The 27967-nt window shown below is 40.6% G+C and overlaps 3 protein-coding genes across 4 annotated transcripts in view; 2 read left to right on the top strand and 1 right to left on the bottom strand.

The window, feature by feature from the left end:
- Positions 1–2255, top strand: part of fam20cb (FAM20C golgi associated secretory pathway kinase b) — a 63575-nt gene extending 61320 nt beyond the window's left edge. The window contains exon 11 of the mRNA XM_085465770.1: positions 432–2255. Within this exon, the coding sequence (XP_085321896.1) occupies positions 432–548 (117 nt within the window). The 3' untranslated portion in view covers positions 549–2255. The remainder of the gene's footprint in view (positions 1–431) is intronic.
- Positions 2256–5437: 3182 nt separating this feature from the next.
- foxl3 (forkhead box L3) lies at positions 5438–7940 on the top strand. The gene is made up of 3 exons (XM_085467207.1): positions 5438–5694; positions 6447–6615; positions 6921–7940. The coding sequence occupies exons 1-3, from the start codon at positions 5588–5590 to the stop codon at positions 7392–7394; spliced, it is 750 nt and encodes a 249-aa protein (XP_085323333.1). The 5' UTR covers positions 5438–5587; the 3' UTR covers positions 7395–7940.
- A 5700-nt stretch (positions 7941–13640) lies between these two features.
- tom1l2b (target of myb1 like 2 membrane trafficking protein b) lies at positions 13641–27745 on the bottom strand. Of its 2 annotated transcripts, XM_085465768.1 has the most exons (15): positions 27642–27745; positions 27151–27235; positions 26339–26417; positions 25874–26023; positions 24428–24562; positions 24152–24298; positions 23200–23316; positions 22875–23008; positions 22654–22705; positions 20313–20481; positions 18854–18980; positions 18669–18744; positions 17842–17901; positions 16392–16428; positions 13641–16287 (listed from the first exon to the last, which is right to left on the bottom strand). In XM_085465768.1, the coding sequence occupies exons 1-15, from the start codon at positions 27691–27693 to the stop codon at positions 16139–16141; spliced, it is 1569 nt and encodes a 522-aa protein (XP_085321894.1). In that variant the 5' UTR covers positions 27694–27745; the 3' UTR covers positions 13641–16138. The 2 variants fall into 2 exon arrangements, with proteins under 2 accessions (XP_085321894.1, XP_085321895.1); XM_085465769.1 differs by lacking the exon at positions 17842–17901.
- Between the last annotated feature and the right edge of the window lie 222 nt (positions 27746–27967).

Genomic DNA, 27967 nt, shown 5'->3' with positions numbered 1-27967 from the left:
CAGTGCTTCACACTCATAAAGCAGTTTGCTTGGGATTGTCTATTGAATGTAATAAATTGAAACTATAAACAGTCAGTAAACACATTCATTTGATAATTACTTAATGTTTTTCAGCAGCTAGAAGTGACTGAAGACTTTGATTTCCGGGAGTCATTGACCAGTAGAAAGTGTGTTTGGAGGACAAAAGAGAAACACATTTGCTTAAATGCAGTCTCAAATTCTTAATCCCAGATTTTCCCTCGTTTCTTTTCATTCATAAACAATAAGAGATCACGAACTGGAAGTCTCGGCTCTTTGACGAGTCATCAGCAGTACCACAGAGGTCTGAGAGTGGTGTCACTGTGCTCTTGTTCTTGGAAAAGCTAGTCAGTACGTAGTGGTTACAAAAAAGCTCACCGTGTACTAAAAGCTTGGCGTTTTCTCGTCACCAGGTGCTAAATGTGCTGTCAGATTGCATCGAAAAGGAGGGATACAGCTACGTGGTGGAGGACGACCTCCAGGGATACCAAGGGACAGACCACGCCCACAACGGCCCGAGAAGGAGGTAGCTGCCGCGGGGGGCGCTTGGCGGCAGGACTTGGACTGACTACCTGGAGATTTGAGGCTGGACGGACCAAACCCAGTCTACCTTTAAACTGAACTGGAATCCTGTAACGCAGATGAACTCCATCTGTGCTTAATTTCTCCGAGGGCTTAAATTCTGCTGAACTTACAGGAAAGCCCACCTGCCCGAGGTAATAGGCTGCGCAGAAGAGGACGCCTGCTGGATAGCACTGAAAAAAAGAACAGTGCAATAACTTGTAACTGTACTGATGCCCGAGACATGCTGAAGATTTCTGGACCGATCCGGGGCTTAGCAGAACCGAACCCACCACCTAGACTCCTTTGAAAAATCCAACCCTGAGTTTAGTGTACCACCACAGCCGACCCCGCCGACCAACCAAACCGCTAAAGTCTTGCAAAGGACGCCTTCTCTCGCCTTTCTGGTTCAGGACCCGTTTTTTTGAATTCAGTGAATTCCGAGGGACTCGTAAAAGAATCCGGCCCCCTCCTCTTCACATGCTGAATTATGTGTTTCTACCTGCTGTTGAATATTGCAAGCGTCATGGTTAACCAATCAGGGTGGCTGGAAGAGGTAGAAGGGGACTTCCTGTTATTGTCATTATGAAAATGATATTGATTTGCTGCGATTTTTATTTTTTAACTTTATTCCTGCTGAGCCGTTTCAGCATCTCATAGTTGGACGATGAAAAATATTCGACTGGAGTGGAGTACAGGTTTACTCCTGGATTAGCCCATGAATTATTGCCCATAAATGTTACATGTCCTTAAGAGAGTATTTATTATTTATTGTTCAAAATGAATACTAATCAGTAACATATTTTTCCTTTTTTCTTTGTCTTAAAGCTGAATTTCCTTAATTTGTCCACAAGAGGGCAACCTGAGCACGTGGGAAAAGGGTGGCCAGCTGCCGGGTACTGGCAGTCCCATTTTACAGGCACCACACATCGCCACCTGTGTTTACAGCATTTACAATTTTTTTTGTTCCCCCAACTTTATTGCCTTCAGCGCAACAGACATGCGGTTAGAGTTACGGTACCAAAAGCCAAATGTGACACTAATGTTTCTTTGTAATATATATTTGATGTCCAGATGTTGCTGTTGTGGAGAGATTATTTTTCAGGATGTATATTTCATTCATTACCAGCAGCTCATAGCTTAACTGTTGGTGTCGATGATTCAGTCACTGGCTGAAAGTTTAATATATTACATTAGGAAAAATCTAGTGCCTGTGCAATGATAGAAATACTTGAATGTCTGGATTCATAGCAGAAAGGGTTAAGCTCCTCCTGGGTACGAGCTATAGATAAGACACAGAGGTCTACATATGTGTGCTGACTCCATCTGTTCCATAAGGGGTTTTTATTAAGTTTCCATAGTCCTGTGTCAGGGCGGTACAGTGTGTATGGATGTATGGGTGGATCAACGGAGAACCTTAGATGGTGTCCTTGAAGTGAAAATGCTTCTTTTTTTTCCCTTTCTTTTTGTTTTTATTCCGCTCATCGTTTCTGTGGATTTTATCTTGAATTTTTTTGCATCATGGTAAAAGTGCAATAAAACAAAATCAGCATAATTTGAGTCTTTTTTTCCTCCGTACACACTTCTTCCTGACAGTAACAATGTGTCTTTTTCATTCTCTAAAGCAAAGCAAGCAACGTAATGTGAAATGTCATTAAACAAATCATATGCAAGCACTCTTCCGTCTCTTTTTAGTGAGCCAGATCATTTTGACTCAGCTCGAGAAGAAGAGTGAACCTCCTCATCCGTCTCAGTGCCTCGCAGCTTTCTGAGCTCTCTCTTTTTCTTCTGACCTTCAGTCCTCAGGATAGTTAGGATAGGATATTGGATTAGATTTGGCCCGTTCAACTTTAATGTGGATCCTTTGGTTTTGTGGGAGTAATTTCTGTTCCTTTTCATGTTACACGAAACACATAATGTGCTTCAACAACATTTAAAAATCTTCAGAACTCGTTACAAATGTGCAAATGTTCCTTGGTTGGTACTTTACCTGAAAATGCCCCAAACATTTCCCCAAACTTGCGAGACCTGTGAAAGTTAGTAAATTTATTTGAAGCCAAGGCAGAAGTGGGTAAATTGCAGTTCCTCTTGATCAGAGATGTAAAACTAATTTTACATCAAGTACCACAAACACTTAAGTGGGTCAGACCAGTAAAAACACAGTTCTGTGAGTGTAAACAAGTGTAGTTGTATATTTCATCCCTGAAACGTCTCAATATAAAAAAAGAGGTGCAATTTCAGCAGCGCATCTCAGTTTTACTACACAAAAGAAATGCTGCTCTATTTAATGAATGAAATCTATCAACATGACTCTTTGAGCTTAAATTGTAAAAAACATAAATACATGTGTAAGATTTATTTTACTGTAAACTCAATGTAAAAAACTGAATTTCCTATTGTAGAAAAAACAGGGGTTTAACTGTTGCTTTGCAGGTATTCATCAGTAAGACAAGCTCTAATACTTCTGAAAATACAGTTAAAAGCCAGATTAAAAAGGGGAAAATCGGCACCCCTGTGATACTGAAGAGCTCCACATCATCCAGTGTAATTTGTCAGGTGGTGGCAGTGAGGATGGCTGCACAGTGCAGTGCAAAAGAAAATGGCCCTCAGCCTCAGATCTGTGCATAACCATGTTTACAGTTCCCAGTGCACGGTTGTGTTTTGATAACCTTTCCTCACAGAACAGCCCCCGGAAAGGCTCTTCGGTTGGTTTACATAAATGCATGCACGCACACGCAGATACGCAGACCGAGGCAGACAGAGTGATGAATGGAGGAAGCTGCATCTGAGACAACCATCAGAGGGACAGAGAGTGACCAGAGGAGAACTACTGAGGGCCGTAATCACCGCGGCCGGCCGCAGACAGGACGCCAGAGGAAGCCTAGTCATGGGAGCGAGCCACGAGGTGCTTATCAGATCTCAGTTCAAACCAGCCTGATACTGTGACCTCTCCTTCTCCTCCTCTGCGCCCCTTTTCTTCCGTCGGTCCTGTTTACAGCCATGTTTGAACTGCTCTGCGTTTTCTTCTTGGCTCTACTCCTGAATGAGCTCAAATCAGTCATACAATTAAAAAAAAAACACGAGGGGACATTAAAAAGGTTTTAGAGCAATATCTTTACTTGCTTAAGGACATTTGTTAATGAGACAAAGGTGCCGCCTTGGCATCTGCTGCTCAGCACCTTACACTGACCGTCAAGGGTTAATCTTGCTTTTACCTTCACTTCAAAACTGTGAATCCTTTTGTGGATGAAGACTAAAGAACAACGTTTTTTTCCAAGAAAATTAAGCACGGTTTTGACCTTTCAGCTGCTCGATCAGCCGGCAGAAATAAACACAAGCACTGCTTTAACGTCTGTGCGTACGCACCAGCGTACCTATATGTGACTCCAACAGCAGAAAGGCCACACACAGAGGCTTGGCGGACCTTGGGGCTGTTTTCCCGGCCTCTGTCGCCCCACAGGAGAGCTCCAATTGCCCCGTTAAGAGCCCTTCAGAATACACATCTCCCTGTTTTAAAGACACGGAAACAATTTATGGCCATTAAAGAACATTATAGATAGCATCTACAATACTTCCCGTTGTTGGCTAAAAAGTCTGCCAGAGTGGACACACACATGCACCCTAAAGAGTTAACGGAGAGAAAAAGAAAACAAAGATGCAAAGGATTTTGTTTGTTGATTTGGGCTTTGCTGTTTTAAGTACATTTGGAGAGATTAAGCTATAAAAAGAAGCAAAATAAAACATGAAGGCGGCCTTCGAGCCCTGCAGACCACCCAGAATCCTGCTGAAGGTGGGGAGGGGGGAGAGGAGCAGTCTGTCCTGTGTATGTTCTCTCCGGGTACAGCGAGAGGCTGGGTGGACTGCATCAGCACAGCAAGAGCTTAGCAGAAGGTTGCACTGATTTTATATGATTGTGTACGAGTCGCAAGACTTGTCAAGCTGCAGTGACAGCTGACGGTCTCTTCTGAGTCTCGCTCACAGCAACGTTATTCTCACTGTAACGTGGCGGCTCTGCGTGAGCGCGCAGGAGGGAGTAAACACAGCCAAGCTCACCTGAAAACCTAAAGTTGCACTTTACTAGTTCCCCAACCAGGAGCTGTCGATTTGTCCTACATGATTGGAAGTGAGTTACATTTAAACTTTATTTTACACACTGGTCTGCTAATAAGTGATGGAGAATATGTATCATTGCTCCAAAATGAGCCGCAAGATGCCGCTTGTCTGTGTCAGATGGGGCTGGAGATTACAAGGAAAAATCTGGGAGTGTAAATTTGAAAGATTTTAATACCCTGCAGGGCATCCATCATCTCTGGCTGTGTCCAGATGCAGGACAACTGAGTGGAGGTTAGGGGTAAAGGTAGAGTGCAAGTTTTGATACAGAGAAACATTCTGCTGTATAATATATAGTTTAGATAGTATATATTATAACTCCTTAGCTATAATTCTCTTTCATGTGCTTTCAAGTCTCCAGTCATTATTCTGAAAAGTCAACTACTACTCTGTGTTGTAGCAACACTGTTGCAGTGTAGTCAGGTGCATGATTTACATCTGAGTTTGCATAGATTTTGAGTGCTACACCCACCACTTAAAGCAGAGTGTGTAAACAAATGGCGATCAGAGGTAGGGGACTGGCTTAGAAACAGGCCCTGACCCAAAAATAAAAACAAGAAAGGTGGGGAAAAGCGTTCTTTTCAAGAGGTTGCCGAAAATACTGGTGTTACAACGGAGGGTCGCAAGGGTTCAAAGACCTCGTAAGAGGAGGCTGCGAGTTTCGAGATCAGCAGCAGTTCCTGGAGAGCAGCTGGGACCAGGAGGGGAGGGAAAGAGGGAGGGGGGGGGGGCTGGAGGCAGCCATCATCAGCAGGGCTCGGAGTGAGTGTCAGCCGGCTGAGCAGAGCATGGTGGCAGAGCAGAGCAGCAGGACAGGGTGTTGCTGCTGGGCCTTGGCCAGGACACTCAGAGGAGCCAAACACCTCGGATTACACGTCAAACTTGTCAAAGTGTAGATATGTTTGACAACTCTCACTACCCCTTCAACTGTTTCAACTACGATGGTGACGGATACCCTTCTTCCAGCACGGACGAAGAGAAGAAAATGTGCAGACCGGCATACAGGTATGGAGGGTTATTAATAAATCTTTTTCTTTTCCCCCATTTTTTGTGTATTAGTCATTATACACACAATCATACACACAAAAAGACATATTTTACATTTAGGTCCAGTTCAGTTTTCCAGTGGGACTTTTTGTCTCTCTTTACAATGTAAAGTCATAGAAAAGCAGTTTAATAATAGGTCGTTAGACAAAATGCTACTTAGAAAAATGCCTTGTGTTTTTTTGTTGTTGTTTTTATTTCCCCAGTGCTATGAATCTGACACAAAACTGATGATAACCTGGTTTAATTTAACTAGAACTGCAACTTTAAAGTGAAGTTCATTATAATACTCAAAATGTTTCTCAGAAAAATAAACCAGACTTCTTTTTTGGGGATTTTTTACATTTATTTTTCAGCACCGCTGAAAAAACAAACTATATTTTGTCTTGTTGAGCTCACAGCCTTCTATGATTGGTGCTTACAGTACTATTATTCTCCAATATAAATTACTGTTATTTTAACAGAATCATTGCTAAAAAGGGTCAAGTAGAGGATCTATGTACTTTCTGATCTTTGTAAAATAAATGAAATCAAAATCAAAGATAAAATATGAAAGATAAAATATCAAAGATAAAATATTGAATATATTGAATTTTTTTTTTTTACATATTGACAAAATATTGTCAATATTTTTTCTTCTCCCCATTTGATTGCCTCTTTTCGTCTTACTATGTTTCACCTAATGAAAGTTTGCGTGTGTGTTTGTGTGTCAGCTACATCGCTCTGATAGCCATGGCTATCCAGCAGAGCCCCGACCAACGGGTCACTCTGTCCGGCATCTATGAGTTCATCATGAGGAGATTCCCCTACTACCGATCCAACCAGAGAGCCTGGCAGAACTCCATCAGACACAACCTGTCTCTCAACAGCTGTTTCATCAAGGTAAGGACCCACAGCACAGCGTGCAGGGAGAACTAAAAATGGTGCATCTCACACACAGATTTTTAGTTTCCATCAGGCTTTTTCAAGAAAGAAATCATCAGTTATTTGTATCATTGGTTTTAGTTCTATTCAATTCTGTTGTCATGATTAAGAAGCTTCCGTATACATATTTTTTACTTTCCTGATAAAGGACAGAAGATGTGTTCCTTCTATTACAGCAGCAGAATTACTTTTGCAATTATCATTATAATAATTATTATTATTATTATAGTAAATAAGGACATATTTTGTCTTATTTTCCGCAGGTTCCTCGGACTGAGGGCAATGAGAAGGGAAAGGGAAACTTCTGGACTTTTGCCACTGGCTGTGAATCCATGCTCGATTTGTTTGAAAACGGCAACTTTCGCCGTCGCAGACGCCGGAGAAACATGAAAATTGGCCTCCGTGATTCCAGAGAAAGCCCTTTCCACTCTTTGGAGAGCCACAGCAACCAGCACACGCCCTCAGCTCGACGTCCTGAGCCCGAATCCACCCTCTGCCCATTAAACCCCGAGAGACCAAGACCCGGTCCCCAACATAACCACCTTATCCCTAACCCCACCCAGCAAGGGAAACCAGAGTCAGAGATCAAGTTCAGCATTGACTACATCCTATCCACTCCAGATCCGCCCCTGTCTGGGCTTAGATCCTCCCATGGCCCCGTGCATATAGGGCCCCCAGGGCCGCCGATACACGTTCTGGAGCCACAGCACCTGAACCTGCACTTCTGGACTCTGTAAGAGGAGAGGGAAGCAGACATTAAACTTATTTCATCACGGTCTGTGTCTAAAACTGGGAAGTACAAGGACATCTGAGGACAGGAATTCCAAGAGGAATTTTACTTGAAAATGTAAATGCAGAAACAAAATAAGGAGGTACAGTATTGTGTGGTGGAATCTAAACGAAAAGTCTAAGAATACATGTGGGAATTCATCCAAGAGATTAACTTTGAACTTTCAGCAAAGGATATTATCATTATACTGTCTGTGGTGTCTAGTGCTGACATAGACTAGGTTTATAGTGTGTGAATGTGTGTGTGAATGGGTGGATGACTGGATGTGTAAAGCACTTTGGGGTCCTTAGGGACTAGTAAAGCGTTATACAAATACAGGCCATTTACCATTTATAGATTTTTGTCTGTCTGTATATACACAGAAATTGTGAGCACAATTATGATGTGTGTAAAACTGCTTTAAAATGGATCAGACAAAGGAAATTATTGGATTATGTTCAGATCAAAAGTTGATATAAAGGGGGAAAAAAACCCAAAATTGTATGGTTTGTTCTTTGAAGCGTTTCCCTTTTTTTTTTACACCCTTTAATGTGGCTTACACAATTTGTTTTTCTCTATTTACACCCCAGCTCAATCTGAAATCCCTACCCAAAAAGAAAATAACAATAATGATAATAATACTAATCCCCAAAATATTTTGAAATATTTTGTTTATTAATATAGGTATTTTTTAATACCTTCAATTAATAAATTATCTTATTATTTTCTACATAAAAACTGATCTGATCAGAGAAGCTCTAACATCCATGTAAAAACATAATAATAAGTATATTACATTTCTGGTTGAAATGTTAACATTTTTCAAATTAATTTTATATTGATTAAAAAAACATTTATTTTTGAGCATCTTTTCTTTTCTTTTTTTTCTTTTTTTTTTCAAAAAATCTCGTGTGAACTCTCTAAAAAATGTCTTTCTTTTAGTTACAAACAGGCCTTAGTATAACCACGGAAAGACATATAGGTGTAAATAAGTAAGTGCTAGACTCAAATTAGCTTTAGCTTCAGGATCCTTTGTGTTCTAAACAAATCCAGATTACAAATACCCAATTTCATACACTTAAATTTGATTCATATACTATTTAAAAAAAAACTTAACTTGATTTTATATTCCATTTATTGCTTTGATACCCACTAAATAATAATTGTATTCCGTAGTTTTATGTTGCTAAGTAGGCTAAATGTTAGCGTGCTAACATGCTACACCCTATCAGGAGACAGGATGATCATTGGATAGTCATTGTGTAGATTGTTGGCATCCGTGACACCGATTTCTGTCCATTTTAATTGGTCAGTTTATCTGTATGTACACTCAAAACCTGCTTACATTTAATATGCATTTTTTAAATGTTTTTTTAAGGGTTAAAAACAAGCACTAGATTAGCACCATTGCTAATGTAATTAGTAATAGCTAAGGTTTCCCAACTATGATAAGTGTCTGCTGTCAAGTAAGCCTGTTCTGCTGGAATTCAGTTATTTTAAACCTAATTTCAGCCTGCATTTTGCAAATTCTGTTTTCACTGACCTTTTGAAATCCTGATTGACTGACACTTAAATTCTAATCCACTCACTTATTACAGCATATTGTATTCATACACTTAAAGGAGGCCTAACTAAACAGGTCTGCCTAACATTTCTTTCCTATACAAGAGAGATCAATCATGGCATGTTCCTGCGCTGTGGAAGGGGACATTTTTCAATTTAACCTTTATATTATGTCTTGACTACATCAAAGGAGGGTTTCAACACACTTAACATGAGTGGCATTTAATATAGCATAACACTTGCAAGGTGAGGCCCAGGAGTGACCCTATTTAAATACCAGACCCCCCTTGCTTCTGAAGCTTAAACGGCAACACCACCCCCAGCAGCATGCGCACACCCACAAACCCCTGACGCAGTTATAATTAAACACACCTTATGCCTCTTTTGCAAATGCCCCTCATCGATCTGTATGGTTTTTAACATTCATACGTGAGCTGCCCCCCAGCAAAAAGTCTGTGGCGGCACAAACGTTTATGGATCAGCAAGTTTCCATTAACAAAGTTGTTGATGTTGAGGCGGCTGCCGTGATGCCGCGGATATATTTGGGTAAATTAACTTAGCATAAAGTGCTTCAAGGCTAAGGGAGTCTGAGGAAAGAGAAAGGCACCAGTGAGGCCCGAAAAGTCAATGCACATATTATGTTGTCAGTGAATATATGAAAGTGTAGCTACTGGCGCGGTGTCCCAATGAATGGCCTCTATTAAATAATAATATCTGAATCCGTCTCTTTGCCTCATTCAGTCCTTTTAATATTTTGCACCAGTCATTTATAATTAATTCCACAATATTTTCCATTTACAAAGTACGATTTTGTTTGAAACTTCATTATGCCCGTACTGCCAGGTGAAATGAGCAGCTGAGGGCGAGAAACAGTGGAACTGCAGGTAGAGGAAATTGGGAAACCACTGGTCTGCAACATCAGTAACAAGTGAATTATAAACACAAATAGGTCATTTAATCTTGAGTGTTCGCAGCAACTGGATTTCACTGAGGCTGTGGTGGGAATTATGGGATTGGAGATGAATTTAGGTGTTTTGATCTAAATGCATTTTGCACCATACTGTCTAAACTCTCCTTGAGCTATGGTTGCAGAAGTGCAAATGAATTGTGGGGCAAACACTTCCAAGACATATTAGGGTATACTAACTAATGAAAAGCAGTGAAATAGCCCGAGGACCTGCACATACACACACCTCTGCCTTTTGTCGTTTCGTGACGTGTGCAGAGCTGCTTTAAGACTGGAATATGCTATTATTTTCAAATGTCTTCAAGTGAGTGTCAGCAATGAGAAAATCAACATATCGTGTCAATCAGCTGCAGTTGGGAGACGTGTTTATATTTCGGCTGCATGCCCCTTCTAGGAATACAGCAGAAGTGGGAGGACTGGAAGTGACCGGGAGGGTTTTTGGAAAGAAAATGGAAAATAGGCAATTTAATGTAGTAAAGGGCTTGACATTTTAATGAAAATGCAAGCCATGAATCTTCCAGATATCTGTTTAAATATGTCAGTTCTCATGTGGCATGCATGCCAAGTTAAGTGAAGTTTTGGGGACAGCGGGGGTTAAAGGTTTGGTTGGAGGCACAAATATGCACAAATTGCACAAATAAAAAAGAACAGGGCGCATTTTGACATAGCCGAGAACAATGTGTTCAGATACAGCGGTTTAGCAACACTTTAAACCTAACTAAGGTACTATTTAAAGCTGTTATTTTTAGCACTCCAAACACCGATCTCTTGTGCTAAAATTAAAAAAAAAGAGAAGCAATGATAAAGTGGCCAAAGCTGCAGTTACTTTAAGTGTCACTTGTGGCTGGCTCCAAAAGTAAGTCAATCCCCACAGGCTTAAACGTCTGATTTCAGGCTGCATAAAAATATCTTTGGTTTCTATACCTAATCCACCCCGCCCCTGTTAAATAACCACCGGGTGTCTTTAATCGCTTTCTCAGATTTTTGTCAGGGTTTCAAGTTAGGGGTGTGTCTGCTGTAAGTGTGCCAGTACACGGGGAGCTCTTTGCCGATTGCTGTCTGCAAGGCCTCACCTCTGCTTATTCCAGTTGCTGAGCCACAGTGCTGCTGGTCCCTTTGGAAGCTTTTTGATGAGTTAAATTCTTCCGATTTATACACTTGTTTTGTAGCACTAATAAGTAGGTGCATTGCATTGCACCCAAGTATGCTAGGTAGGTTTTATGTATGAGGACATAACAAAAAACTTCATCTGGTTCTTATGAGGTTTTACATTTAAACAGAAACTCACATGAATAACAACACATGGCATATTACACTGGATCATTATCTATTTCACAAGAACTGAGCTAAAATGCAGAATGCATGATGATTGCATGATTTGACTTTTAGCAGTCTCTCACATCACTATGGAGGATTTTTGGCCCACTCTTCTTTACAACATTGCTTCAGTTCATTGAGGTCTGCAGGTATTTATTCATGCACAGCTCTGTAAATGCCCCAATGCAAAATTTCATACAGGTTGGGGTCTGAATTTTGACCATGCTATTGCATGATCCAGTTTCAGCCGAGCTTTAGCTGTTGGACAGATGGCCTCACATCTGATTCTACAATACTATAGCATACAGAGGAGTTCATGGTCAACTCTATGTGGCAAGGTGTCCGGGTCATGTGGCCATTCTATCACCATGCTGGACAGTCAATATCAGGCAATTTAATCCAATGTGGTGTTGTGCATTATGGCCAAACATTTCCACTTTGGTTTCCAAAGTCTTTTGGTAAAATGCTCAAAAGATTAATTTCTCCTGGTAACCTTTCCAAATACGCATGTTTCTCTCTTTTTTATTTTAAATTTGCTGTCCCAAACATCAGCCCTTAACATGCTAAATTAGACTTAAATCTTTTTTTTTCATATATATATATACATACATACATACATACATACATATATATACATATAAACATTAAATGAAAGCATTTAAAGACATTTAAAAATAGATGATGTTTGTCATTTTTAGCAAAGGCAAGATAATTAAGAAAGAAGCTAGGCATTGTAGTTTTAAGGAAATGTTACTGTAGTGGGAGTAAATTGTGCATTTACGGAGCCCATATTCAGCAGCAGTAGTCTCTAATGACTGTTAAGGCAGCAGCATCTGGGACAGACTTTTTCAGATAATGAAGGAGCAACAATGTAGTTTGTAATGTTTTTTAATAGCTGTAGACAAGTATTAACTTTTGTGGGCGATCGTGGCTCAAGAGTTGGGAGTTTGCCTTGTAATCGGAAGGTTGTCGGTTCGAGCCCCGGCTTGGACAGTCTCGGTCGTTGTGTCCTTGGGCAAGACACTTCACCCGTTGCCTACTGGTGGTGGTCAGAGGTGGCGCCAGTGTTCGGCAGCCTCGCCTCTGTCAGTGCGCCCCAGGGTGGCTGTGGCTACAATGTAGCTTGCCATCACCAGTGTGTGTGAATGGGTGGATGACTGGATATGTAAAGCGCTTTGGGGTCCTTAGGGACTAGTAAAGCGCTATATAAATACAGGCCATTTACCATTTGTTTTAATGGGATTTGAGAATGTGGAAAATGACATCATATATCCACTTAATACTGTTAATGTAGTGTCTATGAAACAAAACACAAAACCGTACAGAGAAAATGGATTAATACCAGCTTACTGGAATACAATATATTCTGAACCTAGAGTACACAGGTTGTTCATTATTTTGAATTTGTCCTCAAGATAAACTTTACACAACATCACTGCAGGGACCAGAGTTAGGCATAAAGCAAAAGTGCTGCTGAGCTGACGGTCCAAGAGGACTAAAATAAAGCTGGCAAAATGACTGAGCTATCATATAACCATGTTTGTGATAGACTGTTGTAACGTGCAGTGGAACTACAACGTGCCACAGCACTGTGTCAGCACTTCCTGCAATTTATACGGCTAAACAGACCACCGTTTGCGTTTGTTTTCTTGGTAAGTGGACGTTTAGTGGTTTTGCCTGTGCCCTGACCTCAAGCATGTGTGCCATGAGGTTCCACGGTGCAGCCACCAGGGTGTGCTAGCTAACCGTCTGTGGAGATTTGAATGCCAGCTAAGTCCAAGAAAACTGGATCCTCAGTTCAGCTTTCCGACCCAGTGGCTGTGCACACAGAGCCTCGGCAACGCATGTGGGGGAAAAAATGTAAGTGAATGTGGTATAATTAACTCTAAGTTTGTATTCGAAAGGCAGTCAAATACATAATCAAAGTAGTGACATGCCTCCACACAAAACAAATGACCATCTGAGACCAACACATGTATGTGCTACTGACAAAAATAACCGATTTACACCATATTAGAATATCTGTCTTCCACATTTTTTCAGTGAATTTGTCGTGAAGTGTAGCCAGAGGTCTCCAACACAAAAACATCCATTTGCCTCTGAGAGAAATCCACTGTTAAGTTAGCCACTCACTGTAAAAATGCTACAAAGACGTCCTGTATATTTCAGTGTACTGTGTGACAGACACACCCTTGTTTCTTGACCAGGAAATGCTCCAGTGACTGAAGCAGAATATGAGGGGCCATGTTTTGGGATGAGGGGATTCCCTATGAACAGCGGTAAAGCCCCATTAGTGTGGGGCCCATTGCACTCTAGGAAGAGATTGAGGTGCTGGATTTTCAGCAGACACAAAAACCACACAGCAGATCACACTGCTAATCTTTTATTAGAGATCATGCATAAGTCAAACAACACAAAGAGAAATGAGGCAACTGAGGAAAATTAGCAGTCGTACAGCGCAGCCTCCATTATCGGCATTGCTTTTCGTATATTCCAGTGACTAAGAAACACGTTGTTCTTCTGCAAAGCAGGTCTGAGATGACTCTCTGGCAACGTTATCAGTACGCTGGGGTTCAGTTACAAATCACTGACAGAGCTCACACTGAAAAAAACCAAACAGGAGAATAACATGTATTCATTGAGCTCACATTTGGAGCTTTCTTAGTTTAAAAAAAAAAAAAAAAAAATTAACTGTGATTAAAATGTTTCAGCGTCACACAACAGACACATAACACTAAAACAAGGAGACATAAAGGAGGAAGAAAGGAAGCTTCCCTTTCAAAATGTGCAATGATGATGCTTTGTTCAAAGTGTCCAAACTAAGTTACTTTGTGTCAGTTCCCCCCCCACGTGCTGGTCAATACATAAAATCTATTCAATATGTATCCTTCATGAAACAAAATGAGACAAGTAGTGTAATTCTTTAACGGCTACAGACCAGTGATAAAACACCTCCATGTGTTTACCATCCTCCACTTCCAGCCGCCGAGGATATCCACATACCCAATAAACCCAATCATGACAAATTAAATACACAAGCCAGCAACAACGTATAAAACAAACCAAGAAAAAAAAAAACAACTTAACTACATAAACAGAAGCCAGAAACACTAAAACATACACAATTTCCCATCTCATCCCTTAACACAGCTAATTTCCCGTTTAAAATTTTCACAATAAAGTGATTTAAAATACTGATCTTTAAGAAAAAAAACAAAAAAAACAAAACAAAGGAAAAGAAGTAGTGCTGAATAAATTATTCATATGCTCATTAATTAAATTAGGCTAAGATTCAGCTGATTTACAGTACGAGTTGAAACGCGGCCATCAAAGTGCACACTTGTTACGATTGTGATTAATGTTGCATTTGTTATTGTCGAGAGCAAAAAGTCTAATTTGTAGCCTGACGTCTGCAGCGAGCTCATTTCTGAAAAAACAAATCACGCTTGAAAGGTCAGGCCTTTAAAGATGGCAGCGTTAAGAAATAAAAAGGAGAAATGCACAAAAATCATGTGCAAACTGCTTCTGTTTTTATTCTTTAGGACATCTGTGAATTTAGAAAAAAGAAAAAACCCTCGATTTTAAAAATTAATGAAACACAAGAACACAATTATTAGGACATTCTTCCGTCCACATCCCAAATGAGATCACAAACTTGGTCCTCTAAGCTCCAACTTATTAAAATTAAAACGCATATAGCACAATCTTCCCTCAAAACGCAGTTAAAACCTACAGCGAGTAAAAACGTCTCTTCAGCTCCGAGCGTGCACCTTAAACAGCACTCATCAGAAAACCACTCCCATCCACAACTCCATGACACTACCATAAGAATCCATCAAAATTAAACTTTAGTTTACAAAACTATAGCAGCTTTCAGGCTAATGAATCTCAGCAAAATAATCTCAATAAATCTGTTGTGACCAGCAAATCACCGAAAAACTGCACGTACGTCTGTCACGGGGAATGAGAAGGCAAGGTAAGACTACACGTATCTGGGTACGGTGCGCCACGACGCCAATCCGCAAAAAACGACATCCCTTCTTAACCCTCGTCTCTTTTAGCTTTTGTAAATAATCACATGTGTACAATTTTTGTCCCTTCTCTTGAAAAAGCTCAGCCCAATGAGGTACATCCCTACTGTCAAAGCAAGGGCAACATATATCCTTTTTCAAAAAACAAACAAAAAACTACATTAAATTACCATCTCTTACATACTTGTGTAAGCTAAAATATACACACAACTAATAAACCCGACATTTGTCATTTACAGATATACAATTCAACTTAAGACAGACTTGCAAAGGGACCGATACAAACACCAAAACCAGAGCCTCGTAGGTATGATCAGTGCTTCTGCAATTAAGGGGGATAAGTCTGCAACAACATCCATAATGTTTCTGCAGCGGTTTCTTTAACAGTACAAACTTTGTCTTGAGTTGAGGGACTAGTTAGGAAACGAATTCCTACTTATGACAAGGATTCTTTTTTTGCCCCCTTTTTTATTTTTTTATACAAATCTGCAGTCCACACCAGGCTGAAGGAGATGATTTACACCAAAGAGGGGTGGGGGGGGGACCTGCTGCCTCACCGTCTCTAACACTGCTCATCGAGTGGGATCCATCTCATTTTGGCGTATGAAAATAGGATTTTTTCTTTTCCCTTTGCGTGAGAAATTAACGGAGAGCCTTAACATAATTCTACTGATTTCATGTGCAATTTCCTGTAGTGTGGGTCGAGTAGCGCTGCGATCAATCGTTAGCAGAGGTGGGTGTGATTCAGTGTCAGGTCGGTCTCTCCTAAGGTGAAGCTGCATAGCTGGTCGGGTCTAAGGCTGGAGGGGAAATCGGAGGTCAAAGCTGGGAGGTCTACGCGGCAAACAAAGTGTCCTCAGGTCTTTCTGGCTTTTTGCGGCTAGGGGTTCCTTGCACTGCTCCTGGGTTACCACTCGGGGGCGACGGTAGGCTGGGGACCCTCTCAACAGCTTTGGCTCTCTCCTCAAGGAACTTGTCAAATTCTGGGGGCAGAGACAAATTTTTTTTTTTTTTATTAAATAAAATGTGTTCAAAATACAGCTGGGGGAGCTGGAAGTGTTAGAAGAGAAGAATCACAGTGTCGTACCTTCACTTGTGACGCCTTCCTCACCTTCATCTCCCTTCTGTTGAAAAAGAAAAACCCACCATGTCACGCTGTGACAAACATTACCCACTGCAAACCAAAAGCCAAATTATGACCCCTTGACCAATAATCTGATTCAAACCACATTAAGAAACAAACAAAACACAAAACCCCAAAACTGACTTACCCGTCAAATTTCACTCATAACAAGAGCCACTTACCCATCATTAGCACGGACCAAAGGTTGTGACGGTAATATTAGAAGTTCTAATACACTTTCATTGCTCCCCAACCAAAACACTCGGCACACAATCTGATAAATTTGTGCAACATAAGCACAAATTTGCACAAAATAAGCACTAAAGTCTTGGAATGCATTATTACTCATTCTGGGTCACAAACACTCGCCCAGATTAGATAAATAAATAATATCACTCTATAACAGCTCTGGCAGTTAAGATGTTTTGGCTAAAGCAGACCTATTCTGATGGATTGTCATATATAGCATAGCAAAAGTTTTTTAAATCATGAGGTTAACATACAAACAGGTCATCCTTGGAGCCAAATGCTCACGCTTCAGATTGCACTATAACAAATTCAGTTTTCCTCATATAGTCATCTGAAGCAAAGAAAAAGCTTTGAGCTCAGCACCCTCCAAACACCTGATGGGCCTGACAAACGTTTTCAACCGGCTAGACTCAAAGTTTGTGGTTTTGTTTCCTCATCGTTGCCCAAACTTTAAATAATATTTGAATTGGGCATATACAACGTAGCTTAAATCACTGTTCAGGCAGTTAAACAGTATTGTTAGTGTGGCTATTTTAGCTTTCAAAACAGTTTGAGCTTATATCTAAGCAGCCTTTTATGTCACTAATGGACCTTCAGTAAGGTGGAAAAGGCTCTGGGTTGACTGCAGTATGTTTATTACAGCATGACTTTTGCTTTAAAGCTGAGAAACTGTTTTTATATCAGGTTTTTTTTTCTGAACTGCCACACTGCCAGGTGATGGGCTCTCAGGGACAGTAGATGAACTAAGGAGATATCTGTAAGCCAGTCCAAGCTAAATAAGGATTTTGTGACTGTAACTAATGCAAAGCTACTTAAGTGTAGTAACAATGCTGAAGAAAAGAAAATGCATAATAGGTCCACTTTAGCTCAAAATAAACAAAATGTTGCATACATTATTTGCATTCAAGACCTCATGCCATTTTGCCACAGTCTCCCATAATTATATCAGTCGCCCCTCACACAACACTGTTAGTAAAATTTCAGTGAACTAAATTAAAATGTGATTGATCAGTCAGGAAAACACCATCGAGTAAATGTGTTAATTTCAGGCTTCAAAAGCCAGTATGAAATTTTTAAAAAGGGATACGACAGAGTGAAAAAAGTAAAGAAGCAAGCATAAATGAACCAAAAAAAAAAAAAAAAAAAAAAATCATGATGGGCTCACCACGTCAGTACTCAGCCACTCCTCTATGTCATCCATGACAGAGGACTGGCCTCCGACAACCTATGGGGGCAGCATCGAGACCGCCACAGGTGGCCAGAACAAAAACAGAAATGAAATCCCGCCCCAAACACAACAGAAAATGACTTAAGTAAACGTCAGTGGTAACTCAAATGCAGCTTAATACAGTTGTGAGAAAAACAAATGAATAAACCAAAATCAGTGTTTGTGATAAAGCTATGAGTGCGCAAGTCATACAAAAACAAATCTAAGTGCAGGTTAAGCTGGGAAGACAGAGCCATGCTGGTGAAAATGAATAAAGCAAGCCGCGGTGCAGAGACGCCATGGCCAAAAAAACCCCATCATAAAATAAATAACAAAATAATAATAATAAAATCAAACTGGAAGCTCTATAGCATAGCTATTAATACAGCTAGCATAGCATTTCCTTCCTTTTTCTCAGAAGATGACAAAGCTGAAAACAACTTACAACTCTAGTTAGTACTGCATGAAAGACAAGATCCATCTCCCTACGCACCGCTTAAAAAATTATTGATTTTATCAAAGAAATTAAGAAGACGATGCACAGCTCCAGTGTTCAAACCCTCTCTGTTAAGCTGTAAGATGTAAATAAACAAAGAAACTGTATTTCTCAATTTATTTATTTTTTTAATCAAGGGATTAGTCGCATCTAGCAGCAACAGTGCAAGGATGAAAAAGCATGTCAGGGTCAGAAAGCGCACAAACACAAATATTCAGTATCAAAATTCTCCGACAGACTATGACAACACCGACTTTGAATTAAGACCCAAATTGTCACTGAGACTCACCCCTCCAGCAGCTGTCTGTAGAACATCCAGAGTGGGAGGAAGGCCTTCAGCGGCCTGGGTGTTTTCTGATGCAGTACTGAGACAAAACACATACAAGCAAATGTTATTTGCCCACTTTTAACAGAAATAAAAAGGAAGTAGGTTAAATGCCAAACTAAATTTGCCACTCCTCATTGGATTCTTACACCTTCTGTGGCTCTGACATGGTTCCGGTTCTGGTTTGAGCAAACACATCAAAGTCATCCTGGGCAGGTGGAGGCTTACAGCTGGACAGGGAGCTCAGAGTACTGCTCACACTGTCTGCTCCCATGTCTGGAAGAGGCAAAACAAACAAACAAACCACCTTAACATCAAGCTAACAAACTGCACAGAAGAGAATCAGACTTTACAAAAATAAAAGTAAAGAGAAAAAGGTTGTTTCTACTGAGATTCATTTTAAGAACAGTTTGGATCCAAACAATCGAGAACTAAAGTTATCTGTTGATTTATTTTTGACAGTCTTACATCAAACTGTCTGTTCTGTGTGTGCATGTACCATCGCATCAGACCACACAGATCCCTTTGTGCTATGGGAGAAATTAAGCTTTAGCTTGTATACACAGTAAAAGCTGCAGAAGATATAAAAGGAGAAAGTTGCCCCTGTTTTGAGGCAGATAGGAGAGCAGAGTGTGTGGACTCAGCAGTGATGCCTTCAGTGACACCCACATGACTGAGTGGTGGCACTGACAGCAGCAGGTACAGGAAAACAACTGACGGTGAACAAGAGTTATATGGTACATTAGTGATAACTCGAATTTTGTGAGTTACTGAATTTCACTGTTAATGGCTCCATATTATAGTGGTTTACACAATGGGCTTTTCCTTGAATTACACTGTTAACATTGTGGTGAGCTGCAAGTCTTTCCAGAGAGAGATTACTGAGACAGCTTGAAGTTCTCTGCACACCTACCTGAAGGAACCCTGGGTATGGTACCCACTGCACCCACAGTGTCACAACATGAGAAAAATAACTATATGGTAAATGGCCTGTATTTGTATAGCGCTTTACTTAGTCCCTAAGGACCCCAAAGCGCTTTACACTACATTCAGTCATTCACACAAAGCTACATTGTAGCCACAGCTGCCCTGGGGCGCACTGACAGAGGCGAGGCTGCCGGGCCCTCTGACCACCACCAGTAGGCAACGGGTTAAGTGTCTTGCCCAAGGACACAACGACCGAGACTGTCCGAGCCGGGGCTCGAACCGGCAACCTTCCGATTACAAGACGAACTGCCAGCCCTTGAGCCACGATCGCCCGTAGACTGATGCCTTTACCTGTTCTTTGTTCGGAGGCTGGCCTGTATTTGGTTGTGTAAATTATTACAAGAGAACCGGGAGTTTGTTAATCAACAGCACTTATCTGAAGAACAACATTAACTCTAACAGATCCAGACACCCCCCCCCCCATACTTCAAGCTTTAGATGCTGAACCACCTACCTACCAATCGCTAACTTGGAAATTAAGTTTCTGAGTTTTGCTCCAATCCAAGCCCATATGTCTACCTGACATGAATTTAGCAATATGTTCTGAACAGATTTGTATTTGAATATACAGTGTAATGCTGTAGCTAAAAATGTAACTGTTTCGAGGGATTTAGTGCATACCGAGACCAGCCAATCGGGAGGCCAGAGTAGCTGGGGAGGAGGGCCTTCCTGCAGGGGCTGTGACAGTGGGAGGCAAGCTGGTTGGGGCTGCATTTGGCATATTGCTCACCACAGCAGGGGAGCCTGGGCCGAGATCTATCAGGTTGTCTTCTGTAGCCTCACTGAGGACCTGGATGAAGGAGAAATGATGAAACAGTTTCAGGTAAAAATCAAAGGATTTATGATTTTTCGTATATGAGGAGCAAAATAATTTTTTGGGGGGGGAGGCTATTAAAGGCAGGGTTATTCAGTACTTAGCTTTTTAGTTTAACAGAACAAATGTGGAGAAAAAAAACAAAACACGAAAGTGTTTAGCTTCAGGAGAGCATGAAAAATGTCTGTGACTCGGGGCAGCAGCAAATCAACTCAATTTCTGCAAAACAGTTTCTTAAGGGGGTAAAACAATACAGTTTTATTCTAGAGAAATAGTTATGCTTCAATTCCACTTCATATAGGAAAAATGCCAATCAGGCCATTTATCATGAACGTAGAGTGATGAAAACAACCCCCTTAAGAAGGCAGAAATACAGCGGGCAGGGAGGAGGGTAGACTGAATCTTTGGGCTCTGTGAAACTTTCTCTGTTAAGACCAATTTGCAGATCTCAAACCCTGACGGTCTGAGATGACGGAAAGCCAACATGACAGTGATTCTAGGGCATACATTCATTTAGGTGCCATCTTAAGCTCATGTCGCTGTCAGCCTGCCTCCAGGTTTCACATATCATTGGCTGCAGACTGAAAACATACCATATGGTTAAAAAGGTACCGCTGAATGCTGGCCCCATGTTCTTTAGTCATGTATTGAATGTCACAGTTGGGTGACTGATCATTTAAAGGGGGGGGGGGTGACAATATTTTCATACTTGCCTGTTTCAGCTAGCCAAAGTAACAGAAGAACAGAAAAGAACAGAAAAGGAAGACACAGTGAATACCATTAACATGCCCGTGTATGGACAGACTGTAAAGGCATGATAGCTGTGGGAGATATATCATGCCTAAACGATCTGAAACCCACTAAGGTGGTGATACTTCTCCAACAGAAGATTCCCTTTTTTTAAGCACAAAATATTACGTTATCAGATCTGTCAGTTAGTTACTGTAGTAGGATTTGCATGGAAGTTAGAGGGTGTAATAAAGGTTTGGGATAAATCAGGATCCAGGAAATTCAAAAGGACTTTTTAACAACTTGATATTTCAAGTCACATCATGTGAAATTCTCCAGAAAACATAAACAAATCCAAATTCAATTATTTCTTCTATGCAGGAAATTTCCAGCTTTGGCAGCGGTTTACAGCCTCACACTGCTCTCATTTTGAATCCCATTGATTATAATTAATGAAAAATAAACTATTATTCTGTTTCACAATAGTGTTCTAACTCACTGTACCCCAAAAATGCACCTTTACAACTGTTTGTGTCCCTCCTTAAAAGCCTAAACTCGCTCTATGTTTAATTCAGTTCATTTATAACGTCTATTAATTCACTTTGATATATTTTTAATGTTTTAACTGAACAAATCGATGATGTTTCTAAACGTAATGTGCAATCGTGTCAATACTTGCCCAACCCTACATTCTACTATAAGCAGGTCCAGTCATGTGATCGATGGCATATTAAGTTAAGGAAGCAGCAGAAAATAAATTTGCTATTTAAACAGGTTTTTTTTTTTTTTTGGTTTTTTTTTTACTGATAGGTTTGAAACACAGCAAGGCAGTAATTTATAGACACATGCAAGCTTTAAATAAACAACACACTGCTGTTAGAAATTGTTCTGGAACATACTGCTTTGCGTCTTGCAAAGCAATGACTGGGCTGCTTGTTTTATTGTAATGTGCAATGAATAAAATACAAGCAGCCCAGCTCCAGCGCAACAGCAATTAAATTTGCATTCTCTGCTGTATAATCATGGTCTTTGTTTCACTTACTCCGCAGAACTTAAATACAGCAGGTCTGCTTGAACTATAGTGTAGAAATGCAATCTGACACTCGAATGAGAACAGAAAATCTAAACTAAATATAAACGTCTTCAAAGATGTCTCTATATTTTATTGTGAAACCAACTGCATGGGTCTTTGTTGGGTTTCCATTTAATTAGGCATGTACATCTGGTAAACAGCTGACACGTTTTGACATATAAAGACGGCACAGGAAAGCCTGACTGATAATGTTAACATGCACATCCACACTGCAGACACTGAAAGGTGTGGATGTCCAAAATAAACAGTGAAAATTAGCTCAAAACATTCGGAGAGGAACTCCAGGAATTTTAAGTATGATGCAATCACACTATGAGCTGACTCACCCCATTGTTTACACCCTGAGCTGAGGACCTTCCAGACCTGAACCTCTCATACCTAAAAGCAACAAAGAGATAGCATGAAAGGAAGGAACAAAACACCTGTAGTTTACCAAACTCAATTTGTGCTGAGAGGGTAAAAACAAGTTTGGCTACGTGCACGTTCTTGCACCCAAAGACAAGTTTACACCTGCATTTGCGCAACATGTTTGCCTGCGTTTTCTAACCTTTCATAGCGGAGGAAAATGTTGTTGAGGTCGTCATTGACATGCAGCAGCTCCTCCGTTACTGCCTCATTAGAAACACAGGAGATGAGCTCCACTATTCTCTGCTGCATAGCTCTACAAGTCCTGTTGAGCTCCTACACAAAACAAATGTACACAATACAAATGCTTACAAAAACACACGTATGCAAACGGATCCCAGTCTGCTTTTGAGTCACATTTGTACATGCCGGCCTAAAAAAAAAAAATTAAATAAATAAAGTTTTTACATTTGTTAATTTACAGATACTCACATAACACACAAATAAAAATGTAAGTGGTGTCTTGCCTGTAGCAACTCGTAGTCTGAAGCATCCTCCTGTCCTGGCACCATTTCTGTCAGCATCTCTGACATCACTTTAGTGTTTCCACGAACAATGTCCAACTCACTGCGTAGCCGGGAAATCTACATGATAATAGTGCAAGTTAGCCTAAATGCTAGCACTTGGAAACTGGGTGATTTAAAAAAACAAAACAAAAAACTAAAAAAGTAAAGCATAAATTACCTTAAGTAAAAGTCAATTTTATATTATTTCCATACATTTTAATTTAAAACACAAGTATTACTGTGGTAGCGAGGAAAACCACCAGAGAATGATAATTGCGAAAGTATAAAGGTGTGTCCCCTTCAAGATCATCTCTTTGTGCACATTTGGACTGCTTTCTGCACTCTGCTTCCACTGTTCACTCTTGGGCTTTGAAAGCAAACACCAACCTCTGTTTCAAGAGTGAGTGGTTTTCATTTGAAGGGCAGCACACGTGCTTGTTTTTCTGACATTCATTAGATTGTAAACTGGGAATTCCTTGCATAGTAACCTTCAGCTGAAACAGGCTGAACAGCAATGATGGTGAACGTGCTTTCAAGTTGGGTGGGGGGACCTTTGGATACACACATACTCATGACCCATCACTCACCAGATATACCTCCATGTGATTGACAATCAAGTTTAAGGATGACCACTGCGACACAGCAGAGGCTTAAAGTCAAAGGGACACAAAAGGACTTCTAGGAAGTACTCTATATTTATCACCTGCACTGAAACCAGTCCAGAGGTGCATAAGAAGATGACCTTGAAAACTGGAGGTGAGGCAATTCAAAATTACAGAAAGATCGTTAGTTGGGCAGATTCTTGGAATCTTCATGGTGTACACTTGAGAGCGGATATTAAAAGGAAAACCGTAGAATATCGTTGTTTTGTAGGACGGTTGTAGAAAATGTGGTCATAGGATTACCACTGTACCTGTTCAGGTGTGGGATTAATGGCTCCGGAGGCATGAATGTTGGGGACTTGAGGGGTGGTGTAGACTGGTGGCACAGAGTGTTGTGTGGGCTGAGTAGTGCTGCTGTGCTTGTGTAAAGTAGAGTCACCCTCCGGAGCAGTGGCTGACTAGAAACAACAGAGAAGGTGATAACAAACATATCATTAGGCAACATGTTACCTGGGAACGTAACCACACCAAATAGTTCTGGCAAAGAAACTTTAGCAAACTAGGCTGCCAAGCATGAGCTCTCCTACACGCTGAGGTGTATGTATAGGTGACAGCGTCTCCAGCTCTGATGTTGGGAACTCGATGCCTTTTCTCTTTAGCTCCTCGTAGATTTGAACCACACCCGTGAGGTCAGGACTGCTCCTGAATGCATCGGCCCACGCCTGGATAAAGATAACAGAGAGTAAAAAGAGTTAAAAGAAAAGAGAAATGAGCGTGACTGACTGAAAAAAAAGAAATTTAAACAATGGATAAAAGGGAAGGCTGAAAAGGCAAACAAAGCAAATGATGCGCAGACAGTAAAAGGAGTCTGTTCTCTGATGATATTTGTTTGTCTTCCCTGAATACATTCGGCGAACAAACTACAAAGCGTTTGGCTTCGCTCTTACCAGAGGGTAAATTGGGCTCGAGCCATTACAACAGCTTAAATACAAGACAACACAACAGCCCGAAAGAAATGCAGGTTACCAAAATGATCATAGCGCTTTTGACTTTAAACTTGTAAAAGCTATGAAATGTCCACACTTGTCAACTTTTATCAACTCCAAAGTGCACACATTCATCCCTAAGAGATGAAACAGGTGGTTAGTGAGATGCACCAGCATAACCACAGTCTGCTGCCCAGCTGGGTTTTACCTCTCTTACTAATGAAAATGTCAACAACACTCCAGCTGCTGCATGAAGGGAGTGTTACGCTATAAATGTTTCCCATGCATTTTTCCCAGTTGACCTTCAAGTCATAAACTGGTTTCTCTGACTACTAAATAAAAAAAAATAAAAAAAAAATTTAAAAAAAGGAAATCATCAAGCTTCTCTCTCACAACTACTGTATGCTCGTGCTCCTCCTCCATGCTGTAAGCTGTGGTCATACAGCATCCCTGATAGAAATAACAGCAACACACACAAACCTTGCTGGGTTATCTGAGCTCTGACAGGTAACTAGAGCTGCTACTGGCTGAAGCCCTGGAGACAGTGTGCCTTACCTGAGACTGTGCCTGGGGATGAAAGACCACCTGGGCAGCCACCACAGTCGCAACAAAATCCACAAACCGACTGAGTCACAAATGATTAGGTCTCTCACAGTGACGTACATCGTTGCAGAAGCAAATATATTAAGGATGCGTGGTTTGTGAAATTTTGGGCCCTTATGATACAGATGTTTTAAATAATAATTTGATGCTCATTTAGTTTTCTTTAAGGGTTTCTACCACATAGTGTCTACATATATAACACAGCTGAGGTGAATCTCAATATTTGTTGGGAATTTACTAGGTCATCTTATTAAAATGCAATATTTAAACAAGGTTAAACATAATTTGGTCCTCCCCCATATATACACATGCTACTTTCCCTTTGTGCAGAGCTCCACATACACTGTGCACTCTCTCTGGAAGTTATATATTGTCATAAAAACAGGGGGAAAAAACAAATACACGAGAATGCAAACTTTGTGCATTCAGTTCTGCCGTTCTTACCTGAATCAGGGCGAGTACTTTATCTTGAACAATGGTAGGTGGGTTGTTCTTGGGAGAGATAATTTTAACAAGCACGCCATCAACGAAGTCTCTGCTAGTCACTAAAGCGTGGAAACGATGGCCACAGTTCTTCACACACGTCTCCAGAACCTGACAGATGCACAGACGCCATCATTGAAATAGCTCCTCTTACAGAGAGGTTCAGAAGTTTTGGAGCCAAGATACAAAATGGACATAATGTGTTGGACTAAAAACTGCAAATGCAAATTATGTTATGCAATCAACTTAGTACTGATAAATGCAATCATAATACTTTTATTTATGTTACCGATAAATGCCAAAACAAAGCACCTTTGACCAATTCATCTGACTGTTATATAAGGAAAACTGATATTAACGTTATATGCTAATATATTATATAAAAAGCATACATTAGCTGCTCTCCTCCTGCTCATGTGAACTTACTGTTAAAGCCAGCATTACTTCCCTATAGTTCCGATTGCCATTTAGCCTTTTCTTCATTGCTCTAATGGCATCCTTTGGCCTGCATACACACATACAGACACAAGTCAAAACCCACATTAAACACACAAAAATACCACATTATAGCATGCCTGCCTGGTGTGCTTTTAAATGGACTACGAAAACATGTCCCACAGGGAAGGACACATGATTTCTAATAAGCTGATAAATTAAAGCTTTAGCTGCCATTTTCAGTGGCACTGACAAGATGTCAGATACTGTGACAAACATTAGAAAGTTGAATATCAGAAGCATGAGCCAATAATTCTTAGAGCAGAACAGCTACAGCATCAAAGAAGTAAATTATTAACTTTGTCTCTACTTCCAACAGAGCAAACACGCCTTGCATAAGTGGATGTGTTACACCCATTGCATTCCTCATAGACAAAAGACAAACAGACTTCTTATTACAGTACACTTCTGTAGGTTAGAGCCACCTAATCTTAAGTGCAATCCACTGATCAAACGTGGACTTCACACACCAGTTGCACACGTTCTGTACAAGGTTAATGAAGCACAGAGATAAGAAGTGAGGCCTCGCATAAATCTTCCTCATGCAGCCAGGGCTAGACTGGCTCACTTATGATTCGATGGTAGAGAAAAGGGGAAAAGATGAAGTACTTGATCGTGTTTGCAGCACTCCACAATGTAAAAATCACAGGCCGGTAAAACGGTAAAACCAAACCAGTGCACAGTTTAAACAGAATTTAATCAACACCTATGTGGTTATTCATTGATTTTCACAAGGTACTCACCCATCCTCTGTTTCATTGATGATGTCACATATTTCCATGTTGAGAGTCCAGTCTTCACTTTGTAGGGATCCATCAGTGGCTCTCTCTAAAACACACACACACGTACTTACATAAGGAAATCATCTTAATAACGTCTTAAAAACTGCGCCCCGAATATATGACGATGGCTGTTGGCTAGCTGTTAGCTAACTTAGCTGCTTGTCATTATTACAGATGCACACGTAAACGGCTTGTGCGACACAGGTAATGGCGTAATGGCACAAAGCACACATTAAATTTGTTAACGAGAGAGCTTACACAGTGACAGCAAATGTTGTAATAGTTAGCTAGGCGGCTAACGGTGGCTTTCCAGCTGTAGAGAACTCATTCAGGGACATTAGCATGCTAAAGGTAGCAAACCCGTAAATGACTATTACATAAAATAGACACCTCTCTAAGATATACACATACATCTCTCCACAATGTCCTCCCCTAAATAATTATTTGCGTACCAATGCAATGTCCCACTGGCGTAGTGTAAGGATTTCCCAAAATGAACTCCATCTTGCTCGACAACAAACAAGTCAGTCCATGGGTTGATAACGATGATACTTGAGGAAACGTCCAGCAAGTCCCGCCTACGCATCAACGTAATTGGGTGAAAAAATCCTATGCTCCAGTGTGATTGGACAGCAAGAACAACCATTATGAGAGTTGGGCGATTGTAAATAAAGGGAACCTTTAATTCCCTTTATAAACCAAACTGATATCTTATGGAAGTAGCATTAGCTCTTCTGTTGGTTAATGCGAACTTCGAATAGTTATTTTACGTTTTTAC

The sequence above is a fragment of the Copadichromis virginalis genome, linkage group LG8, assembly GCF_057382275.1.
Source record: "Copadichromis virginalis isolate Kocher_CV1m ecotype Utaka linkage group LG8, C_Virginalis_male_GT1.1, whole genome shotgun sequence".
NCBI lineage: Eukaryota > Metazoa > Chordata > Actinopteri > Cichliformes > Cichlidae > Copadichromis > Copadichromis virginalis.
This window is presented reverse-complemented; position numbering and strand designations above follow the sequence as displayed.